The sequence below is a fragment of the Juglans regia genome, chromosome 8 (genome assembly GCF_001411555.2).
Source record: "Juglans regia cultivar Chandler chromosome 8, Walnut 2.0, whole genome shotgun sequence".
NCBI classification, from domain to species: Eukaryota; Viridiplantae; Streptophyta; class Magnoliopsida; order Fagales; family Juglandaceae; genus Juglans; species Juglans regia.
In genome coordinates, this window is record NC_049908.1 from 13748871 (window position 1) to 13763463 (window position 14593).

Here is a 14593-nt window from a genome sequence, read left to right on the forward strand (position 1 = left end):
GTGGCCCAAACCTAAGACCTTACACAATGTCGGGAGTTTCCATGGATTGGCATCCTTCTACCGTTAGTTCATAAGAAACTTCAGCACTTTGATTGCCCCTATCACAGGTGCCTCAAGAGGCGTGACTTCCAGTGGTCTGAGGAGGCAGAGACCATTCTTCAACTGGTCAAGCTAAAGATGAGAGAGGCACCAGTCTTAACACTTCCAGATTTTGGTAAGGTGTTCGAAGTCAATTGTGATGCATCTGGGGTTGGCATTGGTGGTGTTTTAAGTTAGAGGGGCGGCCAATAGCTTTTTTTAGTGAGAAGCAGTTAGGGTCGAAGAAAAATTATTCCACTTAAGATCTAGAGTTCTACGCCATAGTTCAGTCCTTGAAGCATTGGAGTCACTACCTGGTACGAAGGGAGTTCATCTTTATCACTGACCATGAGGCCCTGAAGTACAACAATGGCTAGCACAAGTTGAGCAGGCAGCATGTTAAATGGGTAGCATACTTGCAAGAGTTCACATTTTTGCTGAGGCACCAATCAGGAAGCTTGAACCGGGTTGCAGACACGTTAAGTTGACAAGTAGCACTCCTCACCACCATTAGATCTAGAGTAAAGAGGGCTTTGACACTTTTAAGGATTTGTACACCGGAGATCCGTCCTTTGAAAAGATTCTTAAGGAAGTAACAAAGGGAAGAAAAAGTAATTTTCTCTTGCAAGACGGATTTTTATTCTGTCGCCTACAGTTGTGTATCTCAAACTATTCCTTGAGAGAGCACATTATACAGGAATTCTATGGCAATGGGAACTCTTTTATTTTTTTATTAATTATCTTTTATGATAATGTTTATCTTTAGAATAATTTTATTTCGGATTCTTAGGCTAGATCTTAATCATAATTATCTTATTCTGTATTCTATTATTTGACCTTAATTACAAATTTTTCATTTTCCGTTAGCTATTTTTCATTTTCCGTTAGCTATTGATTTTTTTTATATAGTAAAACCTTAATATCAAAATTTATCTCTGTTTGTAATTTTTCTCAATCTCAATCTCTAACTTCCATTGTTTAACTAGCTGTCAGAATAATCTGCTATTGTGATCCAACATCAACCACCTACTCCAAGCACACATACAACAACCAACCTCGCAGCCTCGATCTGCCGCTCCTACCAAGGTGTCACAGTTTCACTAGTTTGTAGCCCACTTTATCGAAAATTCCTCAGAAGGTAAAAGAGATGAAAAAGATGCAACTTTTTTCTTGAAAAATGTCACCAAAAGTTTCAGAAAGATGAGGTTACAAAAGTCACTAAGTGCTATAGAAGTGATAACTGTAACACTATGTGAAGAACATTGAAGAACATAATAACATTCTGATGAGTGAAGGCAAATGTAACATGCGAAAGACTTCAAGAAGTTTTTTCCTTCTTTCCCGCAAGAATCATTGAAATCTGGAGGCCTCTACTAAATGCTTGATTGAAGAGCAGGCGTGTTTGGAATTCAGATACAAATGGGAACCAAGACAAAATGGCTGTGGGCATGAAAAGTATCAGCCCCATTATATATTCGTATCCTCTCGCTAGCTCCTTTATTGATTCCCAGAATCCAACCCGGTTCAATAGTTTCCTGCATGCTTGCCCAATCTTGGAAGAACAAAAAAAAAAACAAAGCATCGAGTAAGTGAAAATGTCCATGTCCAAAATAAATATCTTTCCAAGAGAAAACCACCAACGCTCATGGGCTGATATAACATATGGTCATGTAGGTTTTGGAAGCAAAGCTTTCAAAAAAATGTGGCTGGATAACACATAACCACAGTTCAAATACTTAAACAAGTTCAGTTAAAAAAATTCTAGGGCCAGAAGGGAATAAGTAAAAATAAGACAATTTTCATGACCAGGGGAAGTACATGAAAGAAAAAGCAGCATATGTTGTCATTGAAAGATTATTTGTAAGATTTCTCAAAAGAATAATTTAGAGATTGAACAAGGTCGGATCTTTTGAAGACGAAGGCTTAGTAGATATTAAAACTCACTATATATTTTATTCTCCCTTTTTTTTTTTATAGGAATATATTTTATTCTTTCTACTTTAAGATCATGCGGAACTCTAAACTTACAAGAACAAGGGCCCATCCTGTGGGCGTGAAGGCAAGGATAGCAGCAAATAAATCTGACACGGTGAGTCCACATACAACAAATAAGACAGTCATGACTGATATGAAGCCAAGGAAAAGAAGGGCTTTGAGAATCCTGAACATGAGCTGAAAGTCTGTTCCAAATCTTCGCCTACCCATTGATACCATCTGATAGCAGAGCATTGGATGAACACACAAAGCGAATTAATAAATGATCACTTTTGCTTCCAGACTAATAATGTAAACATATATCCAAAATGAAGGTAAAACTAGGAAAATAGTATAAGGAAAAAATTGCACACATTGCATCTGTAACCCATTTTTTTGTTCCTTTTATCTTTAACTCTGTTTCTAACCCTAACCATAACCTGGTTATGAAAGAAATCTAAACTTCTTTATTTTTATGGGCAAGCTAGCTAAACAACTCCTTTTAAAGCACTTTGAGATGCATTTAATTCACGAATTGTTAATTTTTTTAATGAATTATTTCAGCTAGAACAGTTTTATTGAAGCTTACTTTGACTGCATATCAGTCAATTCAATTTGCGTACCTTTAAGACAAGAAGAGCAGTCACCATAACCAACCAAGAAAGTGCGTAGACCTACAATGAAAATTTATGTAAAAATCAGAAGGTTGTAAGCTGGTATTTAAACCTAAATTAGAAGTCCAACAAGAGAAACCTAGGGAAATTTACCAGTATGCTCTTGCTGTGATGAGTTATATCAAGGTGGTAGACAATTCCATACTGGTAAACAAAGAAGCGAAATGCAAGTATTATCTCCAGCACTCTCCCCCTGATATTTGTGTGTTTGAGGTGTTCCTGTTCTTCATTCCACCATGATTCCCAACTTTTATCAGGTGCAATCCCAATACCACCACGATTTCCCATCCACCTCTTCCAGTCTGTCCAATCATCTACTGTCTTTTGCCAGTCAAAACCAGATGGATTGAACAGGAAAGGAGCAAACAACCAAGAAGCCACAAGAAACCACATAGAGATAGTGACAAACAAATAAAGATTTGAACTTCGATATGATTCCCCATACACTTCATAGACGACCAATAGAATAAAAAGCTCCAACCCCTTCACAAAGTGACTTCGGGAGTACATCCTGTAGTTGTCAGCAAACTTTGCATGAAAAACAACAAATCCACGGCCTGTAGCACGATACTTGGAACCTCCATGCAAGATTGTTCTTCCATAATAATGTGCTTTTGTCCCAAGCTGAAATGTAAAGAATACAGATGCCAGCTGTAGCTGCATGATGACAAAATCACCCAGGGCAGTACGAAATCCTTTTTCCAGGCCAATTTCCATGACCATGGGCAGAACTAGCAGTAAGCCCAATTGAAAAACAGATTGGGTAGCCAAAGCCTCTTCAAGAGCCTTGCTATGTCGTATGCTTGTGTTCTCAAGTATCTCTTTTTCCACACCACTCATAACCATGTACAAACGTCCATATAAAAACACATATACAGTAAGCACGGTCACCTGAAACAACAAAATGTCCAAATCAAGCCATGAAGGTATATTTCTAGAAAACATGGTGGGTTTGTGGAAAAGTACTATAGTGGCACCTACCATCTGGATAATCTCTTTGCTACCCTAAAGGCATCATTACTAAAACACCTAATAATATCCATATTCAGTTGGTGGTTTTAAATTCCCTTTTTGGCTCAAATTTTACTATAACAACTCATTAAACACGAGGAAAAAAAAACAGTTGAAACGTACGTATGAGCCCCAGTTCTTTTGAAATATTAATGTTTATTAGCATCTTTGGAAAGAGTTGTATCGCATTACGACCAAGGGTTCATTTTACGTACACACCCATCAACATCTTTAACAAATGTAGTACCAATAAAGAGAAGATCAAACCCATCGACCCGAATTAAACTAGTGACAAAATATGCAAGCTCATTGTAATCATGTGTAAGTTACCATATTTTGAACTACATTAGCATACTAGAAAGAAATTATGTAAATAAAATTAGTTTGGTTAACTTACCATACTACTAAAATAGAAACCCACTGTTGTAAAGTAGAATGACAACATCCTATAGAAGTCAAATCGACGCCCAAGACGATAAACATCACGGCTAAGTGTCTGCTCTCCATTTCCATTTGCAACCTTTGCCTCAAAAAGCGATATTTGATTCATTCCCACATCACGTCCCTTGCCAACTTGGATGTACTCATGATGGGTTATAAATCCCCCACGCAGAGTTGAATTATATCCTGAAAAGATTAATCGAATATAAGTGAACGCGTAATACCACTTAGTCAGTTATCTTTTCTGGAGCCAAAAACTACCTGCAAATATATCTTCACTTAAGTTAATTACTCTTGAAGCCTTGCTTATTCCACCTCTTGTTATGTGGAAGATTCTGTCAAATATATCAGGATGACCATAGTGGAACCTCACCCTGAAATATCACAGAAACAAATCAGTTGTCACCAAAACAAAGCCATGATTTGTGGACTTAGAACCCTTACTGACATAATTCAAAGTTGTAACAAAATTAGAGAAGTGATCAGATATACCTACAAAGAGCGAGGCTTTATATGGTACAGAAGCACGTAATCGTCACTGAGAGCAGAGTATCACAAAGACAAATATATTCGACCATTATGTATTTTTGAGATGTCTGGAACTTGATTACGTCCATTATGATTCCCAGTAAGTTGATACAAGACACTTGTGACAAAGCATGCTTAAAAATTAAAAAAATTTGAAATTATGGTTTAATTTTGAAATGAGACCTACTAAAGAACTATGCAGGCCATTCCGGTTTTTATAAAGTTTTGCTTTAAAATTTTTTTATTTATTTGAGTTGCTAAATTTTAGATGTTAGGTAAGCAGTTTTACTTTTTTTGTGCTACTCTTGTTTACACCCCATTTAACAGAGCGATGCACCCTATTTCATCCTTTTCGTACTCTATTGACATCTCAGGTTATCATACACATACAAACAAACAAACATATATATATTCCCAATGTAAAAAGATTGATTATAGAAATTTCAGCATATTATAAATGTTTTTTCTTGTAAGACTTCCAATTCCTCAATGTGAGACTACAAGAACACAATGGTGAGTGTACAAAGTCTCTTTGCATTCTCTAATCTTGAGCCACAATCAGACACAATCAGATCTCATTCAACCCCTCAACAACTCACCACAATCATTCTAGAAAATCCTAAACCATAAATTTATATTAAAAGTTCCAAGTTAGTGTGTTCAAGGTCATTAATAACAGACTCGAAGTTTTGAGGGATTTGAAATGAGTGCTCGAAGTGGCTAACTTTGAGTAGAGAAGCTACACCATGACATTTTTATTGACTGGGAGAGGTGAAGAGTTTAAATTTCATCTAGTAAATTGGATAAAGGTATGCACTCTGACCTTTGGGGGAGGGTGAGAGTTTAAAATTTGTCAATGTGACGTTATGGTAGGTATGCCCCATCCCTGGGCCAATCGGAGCACCTTTATTTTTACCACTTTGCCCTTGCTTAGTAGAGAATCAATTGAGTGCAAAGTGACAAAATTATAAGGTAGGAGTTTTTCGCTCGCAGGCTTTCCATGGTACTTCCATGATGTTATGGTATGTAAGCCCCATCCCCGGGCCACTCGGAGCACCTCTTATTTTTCCCACTTTGTCCTTCCATAGTAGAGAACCAATTGAGTGCAACAAGTTCTTCGGGAGAAATGGTTGTAATGATCAACAACAAACGGGGACTTGACTCGAATTTTGAGGGATTTGGGATGAGTGCTCGAACAAAGTGAATGGACCATACAAGGTGGGATTGTGGAAACATATAAGAGGATAGGGGCCTTTTCTAGAGACTCTTGATTTGAAGTCGGTGATGGGCCCAGAATCAAATTTTAGCACGATTATGTTGTGGTGATAGGGTCCTCAAGGAAGCCTTTCTAGAAGCATATGGGATTGCACAAGTGCATAATGCATTAATAGCCAATCTTCTACAATTTTCCAATGACCCCTCAATGGAATGTCAATTTTTCACCCATAGGGGTTGGCTCAAGTGGTAAAGGCCTTGGGCTTCGGGGTATGCTCCCATCAAGTCTAAGGTTCAAATCCCCTTGGGTGCAAAACAAACTCTAGGGGCCATTGGACTAGGGATTTTTCCCTTGAATTACCCAAGGTGCACTTGCGGGAAAGTCCTTGCCGAGGGCCTGTGCACCCCCGAGATTAGTCGGGACATCCAATGCCAATCAAATAAAAAAAGAAAAGAAATGGAATGTCAATTTTTGCAAGGTTGCTCAGAAATCTCTTAGCAACTTATAGCTGCCCATGATGGCGGAAGTTGATGCCTTGGTATAGATTTTTGATCTAATAAACTTCATTTGAGTTGGAGAAGTATTCAAGGCCCTTTGGTTTCCTTCTGAAAAAGCGTGGTTCATTGTTCGTCCCTATTATCAGGTCCTCACTAATCAAGATATCCACTTAGCAACCACACATGGGGAGGAGACTTTTTTTTTTTTTTTAATTTAAGGTTTGATTTTGGATTTTAAAGTTTTTATTATTACTTATGGATTTTTTAAGTAGCTTGGATATTTTATAATATATCATATTTTATTTTATTTTTATAAATTAGCTTATCTGTGATTAAGATGACGTGTGTCAGTTTCTTATTAGCTGACACGAATCATATTTGCCTCATGGCCTATTATGCTGTTAAGAAGTAGGTTGGAGGTATTTAAATGCAAGTTTTTCCACACCAAAGTATCAATTGAAGGAAAAGTGAAAACTAAACGCTGTTTGCAAAATTGCAAAAACCTAGGTATTGATTATGCAGTTAAACCTATATTTGAAAAGAAAAGGAATGTAGAAAGCAAAAATACACGTCTCTCTTTCCACAAAATTCATGACATCATTGAAGGGAAAGGTTCATGTCTTGGGGGTCTATATAAAGGATGGCTTAGCCAGCCAAAGAAAGAAATACAAAAAAGAAACGAAGAGAGGAAGTTGCGGGAAGAGAGAGGGAAACTAAGGTAAGTAGATATGCTCATATAATTGTTACCAATATCAATGGATTGTTCTTTTTGTAAAATTGTGTTTAGGTATTATGATATACTAAAGCCTGTTCTTCAGTAGCCCGATTTATGCACCAAATATTATAAAAGATGTACAGGTTTTATGAATGTGCTTCCACTACGTGATGCATTTATAGTTGCTTCTGTTACATGATGCATTTATAGTAAATATTATGTTAAATGATGAAAGAAAGAAAGGAAAGCAAAGGAAAATGAAAGTGACTATGAATGAATGAATGTGCTAATGCTTTTTACTGGTCATTGACAGTTGAGAAATTATGGTACCAGAGGTTGACAGGTGGATGGCAACGCCAGGAATAGGTCACTCTAGGGCACCTAGTTTATCAGATGATGTCAATTTCTTTTTTACTGGGTTACACCTGAAATCTCGTACTAGAACCGAGATCTCTAAGATTGCCAACCCTTACACACAAGGCATAATCATGTGTTGGCCATTTGAGGAGATTAAAGGAACTATATGTGATATGTTTGAACATTATTAAACTGTATGCATGTTAGTGAAAAATCTATTTAGAATTACGTTTACTGCATCATGTATTTAATTACTGAATATTCAACTCCCTGTGATTTTTATGTTTTTAACTGTCCCAGGTATTGAGGAGATTGAAGACGAATCAGCAGGTCAGACTTAGAATTGGAGACCATAACCTTGCCATAAGAGTCATACTAATGTTTAGTTTTGTTTCCCTGTTGGTTTATTTTTATAAAGGGAACTTTATTAAACCTATCATCATATGGGGCTTGCTATATTTGCTACCATATTAAGTTTTATTGATAAAATCTAAGTCATGTTTAGTTATTTATGGAATTACCTTATACTAGGTTCATGGAATGTTAACATTAGTAACATCTCGAACCCTAATGGAATGGAGTATTACACTTAGTTACTATGAATGCTGCCTTTTCTTTTCAAAATAGAAAAACTGCTATCCCAATTGGGCAGGCAGGGAGGAAGAGAAAAAATCACAGGCAGGGGGAGGGGAAGAGAGAAAAAATCACAAAGCATAGTTAACGAGAAAACTTAAACACCAAGTCAAATGAAAATAACAACCAAAGGGTACAAATGAAATGAAATAACCATTCCTTCAATTTAGATCAAACTTCAGGCTTACCTAAGAGGATTTGCCAAGATTCGTTGCCCAATAGTCACAAAACTTGTCTCCTGATTGGACATGAACCATGCTAGTGATGACACACTGTGAAATACATTGGAATAAGGTAAGCACATAATCTAGTAATAAACACAGCACAATTTTTCTCTTTTGGATGACTTGCTTTATCATCATCAGCATTCATAGAGATCTAATTATAATTAAGTAAGTTTGACCTTCCAGTGAATATATGCTCCCTTAGACCTAATATTGTCGGCTTCCGCCGGCTTCGGCGACGTTTCAGGAATTCCTCCAATACATTCCTCATTTTGAAAGCTTCTTCAAAGTAATTATCCTTCAAAGAGGGGGGCGGGGAACAATAGAGTAAGGTCTAAGGAAACACAGCAATTCACTTCATAATGTATCATCAATCAAACGTGAAGGCAAATTACCTGATTCATGTCTATTGTTTGCAGTGCTTCTCCACGAGTAAAGATAATGGCATGATTTTGATTTTCAGGTTTCCCTTCACCAATATCTACTGGGCGCCCTGGAAGCTTGATGCGGTATACTTCCTATTAAGGTATAAATGAATAAATGTATTTGCATTATGCACATTAGTACATTACTCAAAACAATGTACTCAAAACAGATTGCAGTGGTTGGAGTCCAAATGAAAACCTTATTGTTCTCATAAAATGATACATACATCCACTAGTAAAACAAAAATATAATGGTAGCAGCCGAATGAAATGAAACAAAATCTAAACAAATGCTTGCTGTATATTTTAATAGGCCAGGCTGTGCCTAAGGAATGAGAGAGAGATGAATTAGCCAATACTAAATGGACCTGTGCTAGTTACCATCTAATTGGGGTTCAAAAGAAAACTCTCTTAGCATTGGTTCATTTGATTTGATCGATAGTTCAACACATACATACTTCATTAGAGATGTATTTTGAATGTAAACTCAATATCGTGAGCAGTTTTGAAAGCTTGATTTTCATAACAGGTGTAGCCTGTTAAACACTACACATTCAGCCAACAAACAGAATATAAATGCACCTGAAATCAATAGCTTATTCTTGCATACCTCATCATACTTTTCCCCTCCCTTGACAAGAACAGAGAAATAGAGCTTTTGAGTTTTTCCATTTACTTTCTCTTCTCCTTCATCTATGTAAGCAATGCGTAGAGATGGATACCTACACCATTTTTAAATATTTAAAGATCTACCAACACATTGGACTCTTTGAAGAGAGAAATTTCAATTTGAAATAGTGACTCACTTTAACATTAGATTAAGAATATTACTGTAACAGCTTTTATCCCTAAGATCATCAGATTTTTTCTGATTCCCGTAAACCTGACAAGAGACAACATAGGTAAACTTCAAATCAGCCAGGGCTTGTGCACGATCAATGAAACCCTTGTCACTGACATTAAAAGCCAAGCTTTGGTAGCCACCATAAAAAGCTGCAAAGAAAACACTGAGCAGATCGTTACACATCCCATTTGCCAAATGGTCAAATCCTAAATATGTTGGAATGAAAAGTTGAAATATGAATTAAGAATCAAACTGATATGACAGAAACCACTGACCATTATCTCCTCCAAATTCCAGGAAGCATTGAAGTTCCAGAGCTTTTTTGTAGTACATCATCCCTCTCACTGACAACCATATTGATAGCAGACATAAATTCAGTTGAAATCCACAAATGCACATACCCGACGTACCACAAATTCATCACTATCAAACCTGTTCTAGCAAGTGTCTGCCCTCTGTAAGATACCCACTCACAAATTAACTCCATCTTTGCTTTCTCACGATCTGCAGGTTCACAATCTTTTCTAGTATTTATAGTTTCTGCTATGCGTTCTTCGAGATTTGTCCATTCATCTAATTTGTGACCATTGTAAGTGGTATGTTTCATACAATGAAAAGGCATGCAGTAATGACATTGGAACTCACCAGGATATATTTTTTTTAGGTAGAACAAAACTGATATCCCATCCTCGTTTTCCTTGTTTAGTTCGTCCACAGAATAAAGGACGTCTTCTTTGTAATATGGAGTTAAAACACTATTCCACAAAATATCATTCAAATTTCCTTTTAGTAAGTATTGATAGCAAATAGTAATTATATTATACAAGTAAAAGTAAAGAATAACTAGTAATTTACCAGCTGACCACACAATAATTCATAGATACAGGCAAGCAAGCATTCTTAAGATACTAAAGAGAAGCATATGAGAAATTCATTACCACAAGAACCATATCAATTATTCGCTTTAAACAAAACTTCAGTTAGTCACAAATGGCTTTGAAACTAGTTCTTGGCATGAGCTTAATCTTTCCAAATTGATGAAAACTAATCTGTAAAATTATTATTTTCATTCTTAAAATTTCTAAGTCCATCTTGTTTTCAACTATGGTAGTGAGTGGGGGATGGTGTTCTAAGGAGGGTAGGGGGTCATATGGAGTGAGCTTATGGAAATTTATTAGCAAGGGGTGGAACACCTTTGAAAAACATATTAGGTTCGGAGTGGGTGACGGAGCAAGACTTCGCTTTTGGCATGATGCTTGGAGTGGGGAGAGTGCTCTTTCCACTATCTTTCCACTCGCTTTTAACATGGCTGGAAATCAGCAAACGGCAGTTTCAGATGTACTATGCTGTACCAACGAGACGGTAACTTGGAATGTCACTTTTACTAGAAATGCTCAGGATTGGGAGCTTGATGAGATGTCAGCCTTTTTTAGCCACTTGTATTCAGCAAAGGTAGGAGGAAATGGGGGAGACCGTATGTTGTGGATTCACATAGGGAGAAAAGATTTTACTGTTAAATCGTTTTACAAGGCTTTAACAGCACTACAACCCATCTTTTTTCCGTGGAAGAGTATTTGAAAAGCACAATTTCCGCCTAAAGTTGCGTTTTTTACTTGGATAGCCGTGCTTGGAAAGATATTGACGGTTGATAACTTAAGGAAGCGGGTATGGTGGTCATGGAGTGGTGCTACATGTACAAAAGGAATGGAGAATCGATAGATCATTTGCTTTTACATTGTGAGGTGGCGGGAGAATTATGGGCTGGTATCCTTGATAGAGCCGGACTGAGTTGGGTAATGCCTAAGAGTGTGGTGGAACTACTAGCGTGCTGGAACAGGAGGCATAACAGTGCACAATTGGCAGCAGTGTGGCGTATGTTACCTTTGTGCCTAATGTGGTGTTTATGGTCAGAAATGAATGATAGGTGCTTTAACAACAAAGAGCGTGCAGTGGGGGAAATCTGGAATTGTTTTGTATTCTCTCTTTTACAGTGGTTTTCTGCCATTGTACTGAAGGGTGAGAGTGTCCATGAGTTTCTATCTTCTTTTCAGCTCACTAGAATGTAATTAGGTGTCTCACTTTGTATACTTCCTGTGTACTTGGGCATTGCCTAGTTTCATTCTATTCAATAAAGATATCTATTTACTTATCAAAAAAAAAAAGTCCATCTTGTTTTCATAGAGAAAAATCATCTTGCCAGTGACTAACCTAAAGGGCAGCATCTTACGGACTTTCGGAGCACTTGGCATAGTCATAAACAAGGAGTTTGCAAAGAAAGTTATGCGGCGGCGAGCCTCCAAGTTCTGAGGCACATTTATGGCAGATTCCTTGACAGTCAATAGCAAATAGAGCCTAACAACCTATGGAGAAACATAAGATCTGATAAGTCTGAAGATCTCAGATAAAAATAGTTTAGCATTTTTCATGAAAAATGTGAGAGCAAACCTTGTCCTTCCACGGTTTTTGCTGCATCAGGTAGATGTCAAGCCTTTCAAACCTCTGCTCTTTTTGGGCATTTGAACCATGGTGAGCATTTTCCAGGATTCTATAAGGAAATGACAAAACCAATAGCATATAAGATTCATGAGCATTTATTTTGAATTAAAAAAAATCCTTCTACATCTGTGCATACATAAATGTCTCTCACTACTTACTGATTGTCAGCGGCCATAATATCCCGTGTGATTATCTCCATAATATCCTGTAGGACATTGATTATTTGAGCTTCAGAAATTTTGTCCTCCTCAGCTTGCTGTCAATTTGCCATCAAAAGTAGTACAAGAGTAAGAATTAAGACTATCAATTAGTTTTGAAGCGACCATAAATTTACAACAGGGAAAAATTATATGTACATAAACGGAGAATAATACCAATAGCGTTAGAAATTTCTCCAACTTCTCACTTAGTTGAGGCAGCTCGCTCATTTTAAAATTGGATAAAAGTTTCTTGTCCTCTATGCTACTATCTATTTCATGACATATCTGCGTCAGAATCCTGATAAACAAGAAAAATAAAATGGACGTGAGTCTTAAAATAATAGGCTGGACAAGGGAATGAAAAAGAGGGGGGCTGGAATTGTCAATGAATTTATATATAGCCAAGTCTTCTAAAAGATGATTTATATAATTCAAGCTGGTAATATGAATGCTTGACTTACATCCTATCTTTTACATCTTCCAGAAGGCGATTTATAATTTCTCTGAGTGTCTCATAGCATTCAATAACTGCTGAATGCATGTAAGCATCACTCCTGATCTTCTTAAACAAGTCATCATCATTTCCTTTGAAATCTTTTGCCATGTCTAAGGCTATGGGAATCTACCACATGGAACAAAAGGTGCATAAAAAACAAAACTAATGTTTAGTCTAAAAATTAGAGCAACAAAAAGGGATGTACCTTACTAGCAAGCAGAAAAGGAGGCCACTGGACAACAGTGGTTTTATCTGATGATGAATATGGAACAAACAACAGGTTTCTGTCCCTGAATGATCAAAAGCGAAATGGGATAACTACAGAGATAAAAAACGCATTTCATATATATTTAATTATTCGGCCAAACAGCAATCAGGACCTATTGCTAATCAGGTCTTCCAAGCGCATGGAATGTATGAACTCATTCCACACCTGAGAAAAACTGGCAATGTTCTGTTCTTGCACTGGATCCTGCCATGGAAAAGTATACAACATGGTCAAAGACAACGAAGATGAAAAACTCCAAGTCAAGTAAGCAGAAATGATAAAAACGCCTATATAAATTTCCTGCTCAAGTATAAGGTATGAAATTTATTTGCATTTGTTATGAAAATTTAATGAGTTCAAATGAAACTTCATACACTAAGGAGCACTTCGGAAGTGTTGCAAGGTGATAAAAAATGAAATTACCAAGTGATTCCTTTTGTTTCCCTTATGTAGTAATGGCACAAGACGTTCACAGAAAGCTGAAGGTACAGCTGCAAATCTGGATCGTAACATTCCAAGTGTCCGTATCTGACAAACATCAGGCAGAAAACCATTATTATTAGCCATGACAAATCTGAAACCACATAAATAGCATTAAAAATTATAGTTTTCTCTCCCCTCTCCTTCCCACCCCAAGGAATCATATATGGATGGTGTTCAAAATTTTGCAACTAACCTCACCCAAATGGCTGAAGGCTCCATGAATCCCACCAAATAGAGTAGAAAATATGGCATACCATATTTGCGCATCCATAAAATAGACCTAGGCACCATAAAGCAAAGCGTAAAGGGCATATACAGCATTCTTTTCTAACGAATGCAAAATAAGGAAATGACTTTAAATTTCTTTCAAGGGGAGTCATCTAATTTTCACTTACAAGGACAATTGGAGCCCATATCGCAATAACAATGCCGATATTATGTGTTACTAGAGCAGATTCAGATTGCAAGTTAGTATCGGCAATAACCACAGATAGAAAAAAAAGTAGGAAGACTGTTATGTTACCATTTGGAAAGAACTCATGCCACTGATAGTTACTGATTGGAATCTCCATAATCAACTTTGTTGGTCCAACTAGTGGCAGTATCTGTAACATAGCATGTAAATAGAGCTTAAACACCATGATATTATTCCAAGTGATAGTTAAAATGCAGTGTAAGCAGCCTGAGAATGTAAAGAGAGCTTAAACATCCTGAGTTATTAGTATTCTAACAGCAGAGTTGGTCCAACCGATAGCTATGTTATTCTAATTAGGAACTTCAACCTTCAATCTGTCATCCCCTATTACAGGCTCTCCCATGAGTCTATAAGTTAGTAGTAGTATATACTATGTTGCATAACCATAGGTAATGTAGGAACCCCGACAAAATGGTTAAATGCTGTCCACAAGCATTCTTCTGTTGGCTTAGGATTGTAGAACTTTCATATAGGCAAGAGACTTATTAGGCCTCTCATGTGAGTTAGAGTCAGTTAGACAGGCTGGATAGAGAAGTTCATTCAAGACTTTCAGGACCA

General features: G+C 36.9%; 1 protein-coding gene across 1 annotated transcript; it reads right to left on the reverse strand.

The window, feature by feature from the left end:
* Positions 1–1226: 1226 nt before the first annotated feature.
* LOC109015568 (callose synthase 7-like) lies at positions 1227–14378 on the reverse strand. Its single transcript, XM_035692771.1, has 26 exons — positions 14343–14378; positions 14084–14165; positions 13956–14005; positions 13754–13840; positions 13501–13605; positions 13190–13281; positions 13015–13099; positions 12775–12935; positions 12488–12611; positions 12272–12369; positions 12063–12162; positions 11826–11977; positions 10263–10372; positions 10050–10190; positions 9893–9961; positions 9580–9766; positions 9384–9495; positions 8744–8866; positions 8528–8646; positions 8313–8396; positions 4440–4552; positions 4135–4364; positions 2820–3617; positions 2676–2726; positions 2107–2292; positions 1227–1630 (listed from the first exon to the last, which is right to left on the reverse strand). Exons 1-26 carry the CDS (start codon positions 14376–14378, stop codon positions 1397–1399), a joined length of 3729 nt encoding a protein of 1242 aa, XP_035548664.1. The 3' UTR covers positions 1227–1396.
* Positions 14379–14593: the final 215 nt, after the last annotated feature.

Excerpts from the sequence above, each read along its gene's own strand:
- LOC109015568 (XM_035692771.1), bottom strand. The coding sequence starts at position 14,378 with ATGGGAGAGCCTGTAATAGGGGATGACAGATTGAAG. Across the intron at positions 14,166-14,342 it reads TAGGGGATGACAGATTGAAG|ATACTGCCACTAGTTGGACC; the intron begins GTTGAAGTTCCT and ends GCTATGTTACAG. Across the intron at positions 9,496-9,579 it reads ATTCTTAATCTAATGTTAAA|GTATCCATCTCTACGCATTG; the intron begins GTGAGTCACTAT and ends AAAATGGTGTAG.